Raw genomic sequence first — 20,597 nt, 5'->3', positions numbered from 1 at the left:
GAAGCTGCAGCATTATAAGCACATTAATATTAACTTATTAATATTAACCTCACCATTAGACCTACAATTAGGTTTAATGACAAAACCTAGATACAAAAATAATTAAGTATGGTTATCCAATGTTTAATTTGCATCAGTTTATATCACTAAGACAGCATGGAAAATACAGTACAGTACTCATTCTTTTTCCTGTAAAGAGTTCTCACACTCTTTCTACAGCTTAAACCCCCTCAGTCTGTTTCAGTTCCTAAAGCAACTTGTGTTTTTTGTTGTCTTATAATATCTTTTTTTTTCATGCTTGACAATAACTGTCTCAAAGGCATTAGCTCTGCCTCTGCTAATATAAAAATGTACACTGCCTGTCTCATAAAGTAACAGGAATAAATATTATGGCTTAAGGGTATGGCATGAATAGAATCTTGCAGAATTAATTTAGTCCACAACTGCCAGGCAATCCAAAGGCACTTTTAGACCTTTCGTATAACTACACACAACATACCTGAGGTAGGCAACCTATGCTATTCCAGTCCAGGGCTTTGTTCCATCCAGATCTTTAATTATAACATTGAATCAATTAAACCTCTGACCAAGTCCTACAGTGCTACATTTAATTACTGTAATTATACCTGTGCAACCACAAATGGATGGCACTCCAAGAACTGATTTGTCGACCTCTGCAATAAACCACTAAACAAAAGTACCTGAAGGGTCAAAGTCTTGGAAATAGTCAGGACAACGTTGTACTGATGTCATTCCTGCTGGAGTGTCATCCCAGCAAAGCCATCCATCCCACGTTCTGTTACACAAAGGACCTGTAAGGGGAGCAGGAACAAAATTATCAACTGGAAAAACGAATTACTTTTGGCCTTCAACACTGTTACCTCTCTAGTAGTCTATGGTCAAACCCATGTTAAATACAACCTTCATATAAAGACCACTCTAAATCATCTTAAAACAGAGACCCCATTTTAGAGGATGGCTTATAAGCAGCCTCTGGTGGCTCTTTCCCTGTGCTTAATTTGTACAGAGGTGCCAGGGGGCAAGCCATGATGATATTTAAGGCTAAAAATAGACAAGTTCACGGAATGGTCATGGCTAAGATTTGAACTTATAAAAAAGAGATTTATTGATATAATATATTGTAATATGTTAATATGTGAATATGTAAATAAGAATCTATTTAATATATTGAACTTTTTTTTTTTTTAACAGTACCTTTTCAAAACAAAAACACATGGCAAAATTCAGGGGTTCCATGAAAGCCTTGACCACAGTGATATCATCATATGATTCATATCCTTAACAATAACACAGTTGCTAAGAACCGCACATTCAAAATCATAACATGTTTATTTGAAAGAGTAATATACTGATGCTACAATTTTATAATCACTTATTCTACATCATATATGAAGTAGTACAGTGCGCAGAAAAATAAAGTAAAAGCAACCACTGGACACAAAAAAAGAAAGAAAATATGTCAGTAATTTCAGAGACTTCACTTCTATGTTTTTAGCCACTGGATATATCCTCCAGCTACAGACCCGTACAACTTTGACCGGGCTAGAAAAAATCAACTCTCAAGATCCACCTGTTCTCTCTTGCTTTCAATGTTCTTTAAGTCTGATATCTGCTATTAGCTGCTGTTATGCTGCTACTATTTCATGTTTTATGCTACTATCATGTATTATGCACTTTTCACCATATTTAATGTGTTATGCATTTTCTTGTTGTTACTGCATCTTGTAAGCGCTTTGTGATGGTGGTCCACTATGAAAGGCGCTATATAAAATATAGATTGATTGATTATATTATGCCTGACTGAAAATGCTAAATTCTCACACAGCATGCATTTGAGATAACAAAATAGTATGATTTTTATCTTTCATAACACAAGAAGCCAGCAGTGTCAAAAAGGATACAGCGCTTAATTCCTGTTCTTTCCTGTTGAGCAACATTTTAAAACTGTTATTTGCAGCTGTTTCTCTTTGCAGCTAAACGTCGACAAAGACTCCCCCCAACCCCATATTCCCCCCCCGAAACCTATGGTTATTGTAAAATTGGGGGTGGGGCGCTTGGAATCCTATTGATACATCACAGGACATTACCACTGAATTTAAACACTGAGTGTCAGCCTCCATCAGATATAATCATATTTAGCATTTGAAGCATAATACATATTTTAATGTAAATGATTAGCCAAGTGACTTAATGAATTCAGAATTATTAAAACACATCAAGATTTGTAATTAATTGAATATGAAACAATAGGAACTCGTGTGAAAATGTTAGACCACTTTATGTTTTAATTAGGCATCTTAAACAACTTCTAAATAGTCTCATTCATTTCACCATTTGTGGCTATGTGTTTCTTTTCTCTTACTAATTTAAATGAATTGCACATGGTGCCTATTAAAGCCATCAATTAAATTAGACAATCAGTATTTGCCTATTCCGACTATTTTCCAAGATTTTAAATAACAGTGGTTTGATTGCATATGCACAATATTACAGCATAAAGAAAGTGTTATAGTTATGAATTAGGGATCTCCAACAAGCTACACTATCTACAGATATACATTATTCCATACGTACATACACCAAATACACACTTTCATGTACACATACAGTATAACAATATGAAATTACCTTTTTTGTTATAATCTGTGTCTTTCATAATTTTCTGGTAACACTCAAACTGTGCTGTCACTATTTTATTTCTGGTGACTCCAAGCTCACTGTAGACATGCTGAGGGGAATGTTGAGTTTCGTTAGCATCAGGGTGGGCGAAAACAAATAGCTGGAAGTAAAAAAAGAAACATTGAATTATTACTTTGAGAAAAAAAACTATAAATATGCATGTAATGCAGGGTGCTGGGCTGGGGATCCACAGAAAGCGCTGCACTGGTTCTGCACTGGTTCATTGGTAAGGGAGGAATACTAGTTCTATACTAGTAGTGACACTAGTTCAACTCTTTGCCAGACCTGTCCATGCTCCCTTATTTGCCAGGAATGTTTTTGGACACGTCTCCTAGACAACTCCCGGGACAGATTGTCTCCTGTATTTTACTCAAAACTGTACTGTTAAACCCCTTCATCAGTAAACCCTTAAAACCCTAAACATAGCAGGGTTTAGGACCCAGGGGAACCCTGTGACAGGCATGCATTCAGAAGTTGACCACCTATGATGGCTGCACGTGCGATAAGCCCTCCTCATCCAGTAGAAAAACCTAAAATATTGATCCAAATTTGAAGCTTCTTGGACCACAACATAATCCTAAGCAACGTTGGAAAAAGGCATACTTTCTGCAAACTATGCAGGACTGATTTTAACGGTGGGACATGGGAGCAAAAATGATGTTTGTGGTAAGCACGAGAGATCACAAAAACACCAAATAGTCAGTGATCTTTCATTGCCAAAGGAAAAACAGAGAGTAAGAATGTTACATATGCAGAGATCTTTACTTGTTGCGACTAGTTTACCAAATCTATCTGAACTAGTTTGACAAAGTATTCTGCAGGAAAGTCTAAGTCACACAAATAGTGAAACATAAGCGTTTCTATTACAATTTCAGCATCAACATCGCTTTGCGCAATGTGCAGTACCAAACCCAGCCTTTAGGTTTGCTGCGTGATGAAAGTAACAGCGCCAGCTGTGTATACTTTACTGTTGTGCAAAATCAAGTACTGACTTTGGACCTGTGTATTGTATTGGCTGTTGCCAAATCAGCCACCTACAACTAGGGTACAATAACCACAGGGGCCAGGAGAGATTTTGATTGTGAAGCGTGTCATGGTTGTTTTTCTGTTTAATATTGTTCCTTTTTAAAAGCAATTAGAAGGAAGTAATAAAGTGGAATTGCTGTATGCCTTTGTCTTATGTAGGTATTTCAATTTAGGCCACAAAAATTTAGGTTTACAAAAGCTCCCTTATTTTAAAAACTCAGTGTTGACAGGTATGCATCGCACTTCACTGACCCCTACTGGTCAGGAGCCCGAAGAGTCCTGAATTGCCTCCAACGCCCAGTCACTTAAAAATTGAAATTAGCTTGATAGCAGTATCTGTTGAGCGATAAGTGATTTGCAGTAAAGAGGAGACATTCGAACTGGGTAGAAAAATCATGTGTAAAATGTATTAAAAAACGAATACAAAAAACGAAACAACAAATATATATATATATATATATATATATATATATATATATATATATATATATATATAATATATTATATATATATATATATATCTTCAGTGATTGCAAATGCGTTTTTTGACTGTAACAGAATGCTAACGACATACATAGAAATCTACCCACTTGGTATTTTTTTGATTTTACAAGAAAAGAGATATATATCTTAGTCAATACAATATGTGAACAAATACAAAAACAAAAGTCATCCAATGTTCTCTCAACCAGATGTCACTCATAAATAATAATAAAAAAGGAAGCATAGAACGTTGACTGTAAATCATTATGAATAAACTTTGGCAGATTTACATTATGTCAGACAGCACTAGCAGTTCATTATAAAACACAAGAGATTACTATCTGGAAACTGGTAGGCATATAGAATTAGCTTATCTAAATATCTCTAAATGCTGGATTTAGTTCTGACAAATTCGGCGAGACCTTTACTTCCTATATGACACTGATGTTAAACTAAGAGGCATTCACAAAGGGACTATATCTGAACACTGAAAGCAGTTTCTGCTTAACAGTCCATAAAGGAAAACCCTTGCTGCATTCCTTACAAAGGTGGGGAAATGCTGATTTCCTTTTTAATAAGATCTTATTTTTTAATTTTGTTTATCAACTCAAGTAATTCATATCCAATTGAAATATTATGTTTTAATACATTAGTGAGACAATTAATTGTGAGTAGTTTATATTATATCTAATAATATATATAGACTGTTCAGGCGTCGTCTCAAAAGACCTGCTGGTTCAGTCCCGCACATCAATGCCCCTTGAGCACGTTGCCGGCAATTTGACAGTGGAGGTAAAATCACTTGTTCTTATCCATGCCGCCTCCGGCATTTGGTTAGCAGATTAACGGGTTACAGTACAAATCCCTTGTAATTGTGGGAGGGAGGACGCGTCGACATGCTCGGCTTACAATACGTGTCGCGCGTGCCACACCCGCGTATTAGATGTTGATACTATATAATTCCACCGTACATGGGTCCGTATAGATATATATATATATATATATTATATATATATATATATATATATATATATATATATATATATAGCGAATAGCTATTATTATCGCTTTCCGATAAGTCATAATTTTCCTGTATTTAAAATAGATCCTCCTTTGCATTTTATGAATCCATGACATTAAATAATTCCACACAGTTATCCTAGTTAACATTCCAGAGCCATAATTATAATATACTCTTACAATTAATTGTACTTGATCTAGTACACACTGAAAAAATACTTTCTTGCACATAGCTGTCCCCTTCATAGTCAATGTCTGTATAATCTGCACTATTGAAACAAGTGTGAAATATAGAATGCTATACATGTAGTGGAGCATTCTGTAATAGACAACAGCTCCAGACACACACAGATAAAAATATTAAAATTCATTTAAAATCTTACCTTAGCAACAGAACTAAGTAACAAAAGAGAAGGCATCCAGCGTTTCTCCATCTTTACAATTGACACAGGAGTGAAGCAGCAATGCAGAACTCTTATCAGGCTGAAACAACAAAAGTACACAAAATAGGTATGAATTTATCTGATAATACTGATATTGTTATTTGTCAAAATCTACAGTTTGGATCACTGTTTAAATCATGAAACATCCTACTGTCAATCACGGCAGGTGAAATGGCCACAGTTGATGATGTTTTCAACACCAAATCATGTTTCCATTACTTTGGCTCTGTACAAATGGAACATGGCTATTAATGTTTGGATCATGTATGTTTTTTTTTATTATGGTAGAAACAAGGTCAAAAAAATATATTAGGTCACAATCAATTTATTTATTTATTTGTTTAATTTTATGGCACTGTTTCAAATATTATCCCGTAGTGCTATAGTCTATAGTCTGCATGCCAGGTTGAGTTTGTCAAACCACATAATGAAAATGTGTTAGGTAAATATGCCTTTATAATGCCACAGAAATGAACACAAACTAGCAGGCTTGTGTCTGAAATATCCAGCAGCTTCTTATAGTGCTGAATAATGTTTCTACAGTACTGCAGCTTTGAGCATTAAAAAATGCATGAGCAAAACAAGAAATCAACCTTGAGTATTAACACAACACAGAATCAATCCTTTATTTTTTTTTACAAATTAAAAAATGTTACAACCCATGCAGAACAAAAATATATTGTTTATATATAATAAATGTATGATACTTATATTTTACCAACATCATTCTTGAATTAAATAGAATATATTAAAATAGATTATCAAGATATTTTATTAATTTTTCACACACCAAAATTGGCCCCTTTTCAAGATACGAAAAATATTATGATATATTATATATTTTTATGTATTTAAAATATATAAATGTGTATATATGTTAAATATATCATCAATGCTTTTAAAATATAAAGTAAATATATTGAGAAATATACAATTCATATGAGAAAAATACATGAGGTATACATTTGAAATATGAAATGTGATTTATGTACTTGTGTAAGGCACATAATAAAAACCAAACAATATTTTAACCAAGCGGGGCACCTTTAAGGGTTAATAAAGGAAGTAACAGCAGGCATGTTATTTAGCAGAGATTGCCAACAGCAGTGACTCACCACTCACTAACACAAGCACAGGCACACAGGCACCTCCACACTCTTGCGAACGCAAACAGCTATCAGGGTGATTTTTGCAGATTAATAACAAATCACAGAAATACTCCCAAATGAACAATAAACTAATTTGCACGAGTCCGCTCAGGCAATATTTATATGACAAATACATACTTAATGCTTTGTATAATAAATATTTTGATGCTTGGATTGAAATATTTTGATATTTGGAGTGCAATGTTTTTGTTGTTTTTTTTTTTTTTTTTTTTTTTTGTCAAGCTACCTCTTATAAAGGTATAAACCCTTATGGAACAAACATATATTTTTTAATATATGGTAGAAAAGTATGATCCTTATTTTTCAAATATAGAAATTGTCCCCCTTTTTCTATATTTTAAATATATGGGATATATTTAAATCTATTTTAGTCTGTAATCCATATATTTAAGGGGCTAATGATGGATACTAATAGAAATGCCATGTATAACAAATATACACAATTTACAATAAAATATTAAGTTACCAATTTGCTGATCATGACAGAGATGGACACATTTTAAACCTAGCTTATTTACACCTGGATTCTAGTTTTACATATAACTGTACACGGTATGACTGTCCAGCCTATGTTCACTCAACTTGTAGATAAGAAGTGATGATTTTATACTTTTACTTACAAGTGTCCTTTATTCCAAATGAAAACCTCATTTTCTGTTAGGTAATTATACTCCGTGCTCCACAGCTTCTATTTATCCAGCATTTATTACCTGGACATTCATGACATTGAATAAATAATTGTGCAGCTGCCTGTGTTCTCATTGCCTACTGTACCCTGGCTATTTGAAACATGACTCTTGAACAATCTATTTATAGTTTAACAGGTATTCAGCATTATTATATATATATATATATATATATATATATATATATAGATATATTATATATTATATATATATATAGATAGGAAAGTTTTTCACCACACCCGTTCAAGAGTGGTGGTTCATTCTTGCATACCTAACGTATTGTCTAGGAATGACACAAATGTAAAACATTGCCCCAAAGTAATTTTACACTTAAACGACAACGAAACAAAACACTACTGGGAATGTATACACCCTATACGAAGGGTACAGTTTTAGGACACTTTTAAAAAAAAAAAAAAAAAACACAACCCTATTAGTTACCCTAGTGCAGCACAGAGCCAGGACCAGATGACACAATTGGAAACTTAGTGAAAACAGACTTTTGGACAAAGGGTTCAAATTTAGAAAACGGACATGTCTTCTGGACTTGGAGTAAGATGCACCCAACCTGTACATTCTAGGCACAGCTGTCTGTTGTGTGCTGAAAATAATATCTCAGCGAAGCAACACAGGAAATTCAGGCTACATACTATAACTCTGCTCACAGTATCTCTCTGCCGATCGGGAAACTGTAACGGAACCCCCCCCCCCCCCCCCCCCCCCCCCCCACCCCCCCCCCCCTGGCTTTGAATAGGTTATTGGTGCTCAAGCTGATTTAAAGCATTGAAGAGGGTTAAATGTTCAGTAACTCTCTCACCATTGAGGCCCCCAGGGTGTGCTCTGGAGAGATATACAGTGTAGGTAATTACTTTTTTAAGTTGGAGGGAGCTGCCCAGAACTTGGGGGGAATATAAACAAAACCGTTCTCAACAGACTGCATTCCAAGAAGACCACCTCGCAAAGTTTAAAACACAAACACACCACGGATTAATAATAAATGCATGTGGAACATGCCATTGTTTATTAACATTGTTAGCACGTTACAAAAAACAAAATGATTCTGTACCCTTGGGACTTAGATATGGAATGTGTGCTATAGCTATGTGTGCATGATATCAGCACTGTGCTAGTCTATTGTCTTTGCAGGGTGCATTGTAAACATCCTACGAGAGTCACAGGATGTTTGCTTTCTGCTCTTTTATTGTTCCCTTGCGGAACATTTTTTTGGTGTAATATTTTGAATCTTTAAAGAATCTGTAAAGGAAAGCAATCTATGTCAGCTGTTAGCACATTTGATTAATGATCAATAACTGTTCAAGTCACAGGAAGTCATTTTTTCTGAGGCACAAAGTAAAGATATTCAGTAAAGGATATTTAATCTGTATTTAAAAATAACGAGAACACATTACAAGAGCTAATGTGAAGGTGTAGTTGGTGTATACAATGCGTATACTGTGTGTGCACTAAAGCACGCCTTCACAACAAACAATCCCAAATCAATTCTGGGGACAGTTACATCAATCTGGTGCAAGATCTAAAAAGAAAGATGGTCCTAACAACAGTTAGTACAATACATTTATTCTAGATTGTTTGTGTAGTTGGAAAACCAATAAATACCACTGGGAGTTAGGTGTTTATCTCACAATGTATTTAATTAGTGTAAATATTTGTGGTTTCACATAGTTTAATATATATATATATATATATATATATATATATATATATATATATATATATATATATATATATATATATATATATTCTTTTTGTGTTGGAGTACATTGGTTTACACTCATTTTACAGTGGATTGAGGGCTTCCATCTACAGAACTAAATTAGTTTGAGTCCCTATTTACATGCAGTCTAACCGTTTGCATTTGACTGTGTTCTTCACTGCCTCCCATTTTCCCTTCTGCCATCTCTACAATGGTGTCTCCGTCTGGGATGCAGCAAAACTCGCCATCCCACCTTGAGGTCAGGCTGTGCCAGGCCTCACCTCCTCAAGGGACAGTGCAGCCCCCAGACAAAACTCTGATGCTGTCATTGCTGCTAACATTGAATTGTTGTAAATGTGGGGAATGCACTAAAAAGATGAACAACGAGGAAGCAGTGCAACCTATTTGATCTGATCTTCACAAGTATATACTGTAGCTGGATTAAATGTACCCCAGTATTAAATGCTTTGAAAACACTTATATTAACATCTGATTTGCAGTACATTCGAGGTTAATCCGTTTTGTAGAAAATATTGGAATTTACTTCAACAGGGAATATTTGACATTCCATATAAAAGAGCATTTACTGTCTTTTAAAATAAGGGGGGGGGGGGGGGGGGGGGCAAAGTTGTGTTAACATTTAACATTGTCCCAGATATCATCATGAATGAGAAAAAACAGGCACTAATTGGGCCAGTTTCCAACGATAGCGTGCTGCGCTTCAACATCAACATTGATCTATTCTTAAAATGAATTATACAACCACGCAAGTATTTTGAAAGCACGGCACTGGTTTATAACAAACTCGAAAAAAAGTCATGTATGCATTGATTTTTATGTATAACTTTGCCAACCAGAATGTAGCTATACTGTAGTGTACCACCTTAAATATTATTTTCTGCCATTCCACTGTGAAAAAGACAACACGTTTATAGAGCAGCTATGCAAACCTGAAAACACACAGCACAGCCCTACACATGAGCCTACACATGAAAACACACAGCACAGCACAGCCCTACACATGAGCCTAAACCTTAAAACACACAGCACAGCCCTACACTATATGATATTGTGTAATATTATATTATTACACAAATAATAGAATTCAATGTTGTTCTGTGTTGTTGATATAACCACTTGACAACGATGAACTATCAATAAAAAAACAAGGTCTGGGGGGGAGAGGCAACTGCTGCGCTCCTCTGTATGACTAATCCAAAAGCACCGGAATGCTAAAAAAAAAAAAGAGGAACTACTACTACTGATAAAAATGACTGAGAAACAATGACAGTAGCTGAAGGTCTTTTATTTTTAGGGCTGTGTTCAAGGGTTCGAAGTTTCATTCCCTAGCCAGGAGTTCGAAGGTAGTTTAAACCTTCAAAGGTTGGTCAGGCGGCATTCACACACGACATGTTTTTTTTTCTTCTTTTTTTTCTGTTAACAGAATCCCTTGCTGCAGCTATAGCTGTAAAGGAAAATGAATGCTATTGGGCTCATAAAATAGTAGATCAATATGATGTATAGCCAGCCACATGTGTGAATGAACCCAACTAGGAGATATATCTTTGGTTCATAAAACCTCTGTGGACAAGTCCAGATTGGATGATTAGTTTAATCAAGTTTAACACCACTTTCACGAAATCCCATTAAGTACCAAGATAGTTAACCAGGGGAGCAGAATTCAGGCAAGATACTCAATGAGACTCCCCTGAGTAAAGGGGCCGTCTTCTAGTCAGAGTATGAATACAATCTTTCATTTTAATTAATGGGATAGCATTACCTATGAAAATAAAAATCAGAGACACTTTCTTTTTTTTTAATGAATAGTTTTACGAGATGGTTGGAACATTGCTTCAAGGTGGGTGAAGCACTGATACAGAAATTATAGCATGAAGACAATTAAAATACATTCAAAAGCATTTTTGAGATAGGGAGATATTAATATTTACTGATTGATACAGTATTCATAGTACAGCCATGTCTCTGTGTTTCATGTCTCTAACTAATACAAGTTAGGGAAGTGAAACAAAGTACTAACTTATGGGTTAAAGTTGTCCAAAAATACATTGCCTGGTTGTCTTTAACATGTCCACCATTCTGGTTGCTTTACATGGAGGACTTAATGCCCATCTTATGTACCTTTAGTCCCTCTTTGTATCCATGACCTCCGGATTACAAGTTAAGGATATTTTTGCTCAATAAAAGGTTAACAACAGCTTGTATTCTTTCTGGTAATACTATTGACAATGGACTGATATTGTCACTATCAGCATGGCTGTAGATGAAACTTCCGGTGCTTGTTTTAATGCCCTTGTGCGTTGCTGTAAGACACTGTAAGATTAAAACCAAGGATTTTATGTATCCCTGAAAAGCATACTGAAACCCAGGCCACCTAGCTCAAACCAGTAAGGTCAAGGGAAAACTATGACAGGTGGAAGCACTAAGCTTTGGTGAACAGACGTTATCACTGGACTCTCATGCTTGTTTTTTTTTCTTTTTTGTGCCTATTTCTACTATTATTTTGGTATCTCCAATAGATTTTTTAGCTGCTAAATACAAGAAAAAAAAAATTATTTCAATAAATTCAACTTAATTAAACAAGATATAGTAGCTTGATTAAAAAATAACACTAGCTGAGATTCCCAATAAAATGTATAGTGCACTTGTACAGTTATTTTGCAGTTTGCTATGCCTTTCCCAAGTTCATATCATGCCTACACCATGGGGTATATGTACTAAGAGCTGGCAAGAGCAAGTAGATGCAGGTGTGTATTTAATTTGAGTTGCCCAAGTGCGCATCTCAAAGGTTGCGGGCTATGTACTAGCTGCACAGTGTTGAAAACTGCATCTGAATGAGGACTGGAGTATTTAAATAAAGTGATAGCGCCGAGCATCAGAATAGTGTAGGGTCTGGATTTAGCTGAATGGGGAATTGTGTGGCTGTTTGTTGAAATCCTGGCCAATAGCCCTTTCACAAGCAAATGTCGCTACTGAGCCATCCCAGAGACATTCAAAAAAATATTTAAATACCCATTCACACAGCACGAAATTGTGTAATCTATGCCAGTATAATACCGAGATAACCCTTTCACACAGGCAAAGGGATCATGACTGTCAACAGATCATGCTCATGGCTGCTGAAACCTCACTTCAACAATTTTTATTTTCTTTTGACACCCTGCAACACAAATGCATTATATTGCATACTGCGTATCATTTAAAATAACTACGAAGGTTTTGATAGGGACACCTTTAATATTGTAAGCACACTGATTTAATTTACAACAGGGTATTCATTTTCATTACTGTTGTTAAACCATCTCAGTTACTGTACATCATGAATATACGACAATGAATAAACATACCAAAAATAAATCCAGCTGTACATTCCTTGGACAAAACTGTTTGCTTTCCTCTCCCTGTAATGAAGATGTAGTCACTACACTACTGTACACACAACTGTACAACTTGTTTCAGAAAATAGTAACTAAAACACTGACCACATTACAATGCAATTTATTTTTAATATAGCCCTTCATAAACAAATTAACCACACAAGAGACATCACATTTTTTCCCCTCAAAGACATGTGTTTAAAACTAAATTAAATATGTATATACACTATACTATTGATGTATGTCATGGCTTTTCATGACTTATCTCTGTCTGGAGAACACACTCACGCAAGCACATCTTTTTTATAGCCCCGTCACTTTATGTAGGCCAAGCCCTAAGTGACGCAAAGTTAAGCATGTGCAAGTAATGGAGCGATTGGATGCTCACTTTAGTACATATCATTCTGAGCAGGCACATCTGGTCTGCATATGTAATCAGGAGCATCTCAGAGGTCAATATCTCCATATTCCCTGGGGCATCTTGCTGCAGAGGCGTAAAGTTGCCTTTACGAGTTTGCACATGCGCATTTTTTCGAGACGCATTGCCTGTCTGCCTGTTTGTGGGACAGAACTACCTCAGAGTCAGGGTGACAGTAAAGAAATCATCTAATTACAAGCATCTTAAAAATAAGTGGCCCTTTACTGTGCTTAGAATTCACTTTATTATGAATAACTCCTGTAACAAATTATTCTTGAAGCTCAGGCGACCTGTGTGTTAACCTAACCCATCACAAGGCAGAACTCCATGAACAATATAGGGGACTGGTCATCTGATACTCATGAACTAGTGCTATTGAACCACAATTGGATGATCCATCTACTAGATATACATAACTAAATACACATATATTAGTTGGATATGTATGGTGATATCATTACCACTGCATAACAGGCTTTGACCTAAAATGTAAAGGCTTGAATATGATCATACACTAGCTTGGTGTTGACTAATGTATTTCCAAATCTGTCTTTTTATTAAAGGTCCAAACAACCTCTGATTGTCACATGTAACATGTTTGGAGCATTCTACACAATTCCATACAATTCTTTTTGTTGAGTCTTGTGGAACTTTGAATGTTGCTCATTTACAGTACTAATGTGTACAGTTCTACTAGCCACTTACTACATGTAGCACAGTGCCAGCATAGTCTTTTCTGCTTTTTGTTTTCAAACACACACATGTACAGTCATACCCCTTTTAGTCAAAGGGTGAGATTTACTTATAGGGAGTTTAAACATTCTAATATTGTCTGGTATCAATTGCAATGAAAATATTGTTGCCCATGAAATATTATGATAAACTGTGTACTTCACTGAAGAAGGCAGAAAGCGAAACTCATAAGAAAAAAGGTACATTGTGAAATAAGTTACTATTTACATCTGTGAATACCAACACTGTTAGATTATCCAGATTTTTAAGGGTGATAGTTTTGATTTTTCACATATGCATGAATATTATACGAGGAATAGAGTCAGTTCAACTGAATCTCATGTACCTTGACCACCTGACACCATTTGCAATTGGCTAAACAAGAGCAAAAATATTAGAAGCTTGTGAGTGTAAATCAAACCTTTAATTAATACTATTAACTTGACTTCAGTTACTTCCACTTGGTACTTATATGACACAGTTAGGTTAAATGACCTATATTGCAATTACATATTGAATGTTATCATATTTGCTGTAATTATTATATATTATCTGCTTTATTTCTTGCAAATGATTCAACGATGATGATTTTATATGATTCAATCAGGTCTGTGAGATGCAAAAACAATTGCTTTGGTTGAAATAAATGATCAGCTCATATCAAACGTTATGGAAACTGCAAGAGAAGCCACAGCAGTACTGGATGAGATCCCTTTTCGGTTTAATAGATAGATTGCAATAAAACCTAGATTCAAAATAAGACTCCAGTCTAGTTTTTGTGTGGTTCTTTTCTTCAATTGATTCTTACTAATGGCATTTTCTAAAAATGTTAAGAACTGAAGTTAATGATAAAATGTCTCTTCTGCTTTACAAAGATATAATGAACTTAGCAAATATGTAGAGCTTGGTACATTTTAGACACCAAACTGTTATAAATCAACACTATCGAAAATCAATAAAATGCATAATTTTATAATTGAAACCTTTAATTATTTATTCATGTCAGTGCATCTTTTTTTTTTTTTAACATTGGTTCAAAATACACTATGTTGCAATGCATCACTAATGATCTGTATGGAGTTCTGAACACTAAATTAGGCACACTGACCTTATACTAGTTTACCAGTCAAAGTCCGGAGAGACACACTTGGTTGCACTCTCAACACATCCTTTTAATTTATTATTCTATATATATAGAATAGAGTGACTTCTGTGAGTTATACAGGAAAATAATTTCATCCAGGGTTTCTGTGACGTCATAAATTACGAGACCAATGGATACCCTTGTGATGCTACTATTAAAGAAGATGAGGTTCAGCAGTACAGTTTGGATTTTTTTTCGTTTTTTTTTTTAAATAGTGTTTTTCAGTGCAGTACAGACTATATATAATATATATATATATATATATATATATATATATATATATATATATATATATATATATATATTATTATTTTTTTTTTTAAATGTATTCTCATTTTGTTGATCATTAATTAATGAACATTTCTGTACTGTGGGTGCTGTCAAGTGATTGAAAACGATACATTTTGTGTTTGAATTGGAAGTGATGGTCTCGAGAATGAAGGCTCAATTCAACTACTGGACAGCATATCAACAAGGAAGACATGATTGGTCCACACTTCTGTTATCGGTTGGATCCAAACAAAACCCTCCCTCAAAACCAGCCAGTCAATCTGCCAATCCTGTTTTAGTTCTTTCCTCAACAGCCAATCCACTCCCTGCCTGCTTGAATGATGCCCCGCCTCCAACAACAAGTTTTGAGTCTGACTCAATACTACACAGACTATTCAACAATTGAACATGTCCAGATAAATTATAATAAGAAAGAGTAAGTAAATAAACATATTAGCAATAATAATAATTTTTATAATAATAATAATACTTTGTCTACGTGTATGTCGTTTTTATATTCTAATTATGTTAGGGACTATTTTCCACAGCGGAAAGTTACCTGCCGAAATATCAGAAGTTCAAGCTAAATCTAGGTTTTGAAGATTTTTTTTAAAGAGAAAATAAAGAAATAAATTATTTTCTAATAACAATAGAGCCCTCTCGATGCGGGCTCTACTCTGTGGTAGATGACCTTGACTTTCGTTAGCGCCCTGGCCTTCGGCTCAGGACGTATAACTCCAGTCGCGGTCATCTATCACATGGTAGAGCCCGCATCAACCTTACTTAATGAGACGTAACACCATTTGGTTGATTAAAAATTCCACTGTTTTAAAATGTGTTAAAAATGTTATGTGTGTTTTATATCCATCTTGCCCATCTTGTACAAAAACACTGATAGTTGAAAAATGATAACTTATCTTTTCTCGCCAGCTGTGGGTGTGGTTAGAGAGACAGATAAAATACTCTCAAAATACCAGGCCACCAGATTCTCAACACTCTTTGTAAGGAAACAACTGCCTACCAGTGACAGTAAGTTTTAAACACATCAGGCTGCAACTTCCTATGTAAAGGGATACACCTCTTGGCCCTCATTGATATTACAGTGCTTTCTCTTTATAATGCAAGAAAGTAGTTATAAGGGGGAAGGACTTTTGCTCCCTCAAAGTGCCATGTACAGCATACACTTAAAGAAGAACACATATTGCCGGTTCCATAAACTGTGCCACCTGACCGAATTAAAAAAAAAAAAAAACACTGCACTGCAACTAGAAAAAAAAAAACAATCACTTTTAAACTCTAAACTCTAAACTTGTTCACATCCTAATTATCAACTGCTTAAAATCGAGATATGCAGCGACCAAGAAACAAGATAAATGCCAGACCGTGTATTGAGAGTGTTTCAAAACAAACACAGTATTTTGTTTTAGTTTCTGTACAGGATAGACATAAAAGCAGCTGATAACCAGGATCACATTAGATAGCAGTGAGGGGGTGGTGTGTGTTTCTCTATGTCAATAACATGGTTTCTGTATGTTTAATTAAGAACTGTTGCTAGTGATGTGTCTGCAATGAAAAGAAGTTTGTTTTTATTCAGCTACCTGTTATGAATTTATCGTAACTGGTCTCAACAAATGCAGTTGTGGTCAACATCTCATTTCTAAATCTAAATTGTCTCATACGATGCACTCCACACAGCCATATATGCTACACTTCTTTATCCCTTGGCCTATATTTCCACTGTGGGCAAATTTCCCACATCATACATGTCTTTCATAAAAAAAAACAAAAAGAAAAACAGCACACGCTCATTCCTCTTAATAGGACCATGAAGAGATTTGTACATCAAACCAGGACCGGATCAAAACACTAAGCACTGAAGACATTGAGAAAGACTAATAGTTTAAATATTTTCATTGAATTTTAAAGTTTTCTTTTTGTATCACTATTAAATGTTTTATAGTTGTGGATTCAATATTTACAAAGTTGCCAAACAACAGCTAGCCTTTTATTTTGTGTTTTCTATTTCAAACATTTTCAATAAGGGCCTGAAAAATGACCGTTATGCAACACATAACACAGCACATCAACAAACAAGTAAATCTAACATGTGTCAGTACTGCTATATTGTAGAATACAAACACATATACACAGCCGGGGGAAAAATCATTTAACACATCGAAAAACCCAAAATATGCCAACATCCAAGTTTCAGTAAATTATACTGTTTCTAAGTAACTAATTGCTAAAAAAAAAAAGGGGGGGGGGGGGGGGGGGGTCTGTGTCCTTTTGATTTTAATGATTTTATTTTATTTTATATTTATTTATACATTTTCTTCTAAAACCACTCTGTGGCTTTGGTGGTATTGTTTTTGTTTTTATTATTTCAGCTGGCTCTCCTAAATTAAATTGCAAATTAAACTAATGCATATTAACCATTTAAAATTATTCTCAATTGTGTTAAAAGAAATGACAGACCTTTCCTTGAAAACATAATTTGGTTTTGTTAACATAACATGATTACTGTTGTCTTATTAAGGGTTTTTTTTTTTTTTTTTAAGTTACCGGCAAGCAACTCATCCTGCAGAAATGGCAGCTTGCATCCTTTCCATTGTGTACTATTGTGTTTCTCCAAGAAGGCAATATTTCAATAGAACATAATACATTAAGATGTGCATAATTTTACCTACACCTTCATGAAACATTGACTTATCATTTTGAAAAGAAAACCTATACAAAACCAGGTCTAATATATATGAACAAATCAATTTTAGCAAAATATGGCTGTTTGGTTTGGAGAAATTGGCTGTTTGGTTTGGAGAACAAAAAATTGCTGTCATATATATATATATATATATATATATATATATATATATATATATATATATATATAATCTATATATATATTCCCTTATTGTGAACAGAACTGAAGTAGCATACATTTTCCAAGAGGAATTAATTCACACTGTTAAATAGTTCGCTTGCTTCTCCTCCATGCTGTATTTCCTCCTTGCTTTTTCCTTGGGTTTTATATAGTTAATATTCAGCTATTCATCTTTCTTTAAATTAAAAAATCACAGGTAGCTCATGGGTACTGAACAATAATTGCACTTTCGATGACCTTGTGATCCCAAAGCAATAACAAAAAGATAATTCTAATAAAAACATACAGTATTTTCAAACTACACATTGAGATAATGCATTTTTTTCTTCACTTTGCATAAATCATGGACGTTCTAGCAAATACACAACTTCAGAACAGTAACTGTCTTGCTGTGGCTTTATAAATAACTGTTTTTATTTCATTTTTATTTTTTATTGGCGTAGGCTAATTCAAGTTACTTGTGGACATCATACAAATGACGGCAATGCATTCTTACGGGTTTCTTATCGCTCTGTATAAATTGGATAGACAAGGTTGAGTGTTTTGGGATTCCATAAACACCGGTAAACAGTTTTACATTAGAATACTGGGGTTCTATAGAGATCATTATTATTCTTTTTAAGTTAAAGTCTAAACATTAAAATAATAATAAAATTAAAATGACATGCCCAATAATACATACTTACTACATAGTATGCAAGTAGCTAATGTATTTGTAGTGACAAAACTGCAACATAATTACCATTACTGCTTACTCGTTGTTGGTTTAGTCATAAACTAATTTGCTATTATCTATTCCCTAAGCTATAATAACATAATTTCCACACAATATGCTAACCTCCCTCGCTCTAAACCACTCATCTGCACCTAGGGAATCTGACCATATGCGCGATACAATACGGCTACTGAGAACTAAAATCTGAGTGCAATTCGTTACAATATCACAACTTTTTAGATACAGAAAAGTATTTGAATCAGATCGCAATAGAATAGAAAAGAAAAGCATTTTAAGCAAGCATGAGACCTCTGCTATTTTTATGCCGTGGTCTGATATTGCTGGCACACAATACTTCATACTGGGCATTCTGCTGCATATGCATCTCCTTGTGTGCGGCAGGTTGTAAACCAGAAGTAATAAAACAACCAAAAGTAAAGAATGCTACTTACCACAAAGGTTTAGAAAGAATCCAAGTAGCAATGTTTGTTGACTATAATTGTCTGAAGTTCAATTCAATCTCCCTTTTCCCAATGGGTTTGTTGCTTTGCTGTATGAGAAATGGAATCTGATCCTCGTCTCTGGGAGTGGTCCAGTCTTTGGAGTGCTGCTATTACAACGCTGCGAATGCAAGCCGACTGGTTTGAAATGTGAGTTGAGTTGGAAACTGCTGTCAGGTTGTAAGTGATCAGCTACAGTGGCTTCCTGTTACATCACACATTACCCCGCCTGCACTTGGTAATAAATTGTACAGCCTACGTACCGAGTTTAATAAGTAGACACACTTAATTATAATTAAGCTTGGAAATTAAATTGGGATGGCACATAAGTGAGCATATTACCTACCATACTATCCACGCATCTATATCGCTGATAGTATTTCATTCTTCAGAGCTAAATTCTGCCGTGCAAAATCACTGGGGAAAAAAATACAATAGTAGTTTCAAAGTAATTGTAGAATAAAAAGACACAGTATTTCCATTGCAAATTCCGGGTACTCACAGTCAATGTTTGACAGATACATTCCCCAGCCAGTATGATACAGTATTTAACAAACCAAATCATTTTAAATAGCTTTATTGTAAAAGTCGTATGAATGTGAACTTCAAACATTTGCTTGTCTAAAGGCAAAATATACAGTATTGTGTTTTATAATCTCTATAGAAAAATATTGATTATTGTACCAGAAATCTATACAGAGGTTTCTTTTCTTTATGAATGTTTTGTTAAATTGAGCCACGGGAAATACCAAAGAATTGTGTGGAATTTATTTAATCAAAGTACCCTTACAAAGGGTCAATGTGGCTTATATAAATTGCACTTTCTTGCAACATTTTGGAAGCGGTATGTTAGATAAAACTTGAATGCAGCACTGTGCAGTGCTCAGGTCAGCAGAACTTTTGATAGGTCATAGTTAGATTTGCTCTGCCAGGGGTTATACAAGGTTTACTTATGAAGTCCTTTGACGAGAAGTCTGAAAACTTCATAGAAAGCAAACTCAGACTGCACCTCTGAATTGCTTGCTACTCAAAAACAATATTTAATGAAATGCTGCCCTCTTGTGTGATTGCAGGAAAATGCAACACAAGGATCTGTACTGTCCTTCATGATGACCTTGTGCACCACATTCACAATTCATGTGCTATTTAAAGAATGCTTTACAGTTTGTATTTGTGTTAAGCCAGCGCAAGAAGTCAGGGAAATGACCATTCAAATCCAGTGCGTTTTATTGTTTTTGGTCTTTTGCATTTTTTAATTGAAATAATCATATTTTTCCACCATTAAGAAAATAGTATGCAAA

General features: G+C 34.7%; 1 protein-coding gene across 1 annotated transcript in view; it reads right to left on the bottom strand.

Moving 5' to 3' along the window:
- Positions 1-19,439, bottom strand: part of LOC121323166 (calcitonin gene-related peptide type 1 receptor-like) — a 29,480-nt gene extending 10,041 nt beyond the window's left edge. The window contains exons 1-4 of the mRNA XM_041264043.1: positions 19,249-19,439; positions 5,613-5,712; positions 2,650-2,800; positions 702-812 (exon numbers count right to left, since the gene is read on the bottom strand). Coding sequence (XP_041119977.1) covers positions 702-812; positions 2,650-2,800; positions 5,613-5,663 — 313 coding nt within the window. The 5' untranslated portion in view covers positions 5,664-5,712; positions 19,249-19,439. The remainder of the gene's footprint in view (positions 1-701; positions 813-2,649; positions 2,801-5,612; positions 5,713-19,248) is intronic.
- Between the last annotated feature and the right edge of the window lie 1,158 nt (positions 19,440-20,597).

This window comes from Polyodon spathula, chromosome 11 (genome assembly GCF_017654505.1).
Source record: "Polyodon spathula isolate WHYD16114869_AA chromosome 11, ASM1765450v1, whole genome shotgun sequence".
In the NCBI taxonomy this organism is placed as follows: Eukaryota; Metazoa; Chordata; class Actinopteri; order Acipenseriformes; family Polyodontidae; genus Polyodon; species Polyodon spathula.
This window is presented reverse-complemented; position numbering and strand designations above follow the sequence as displayed.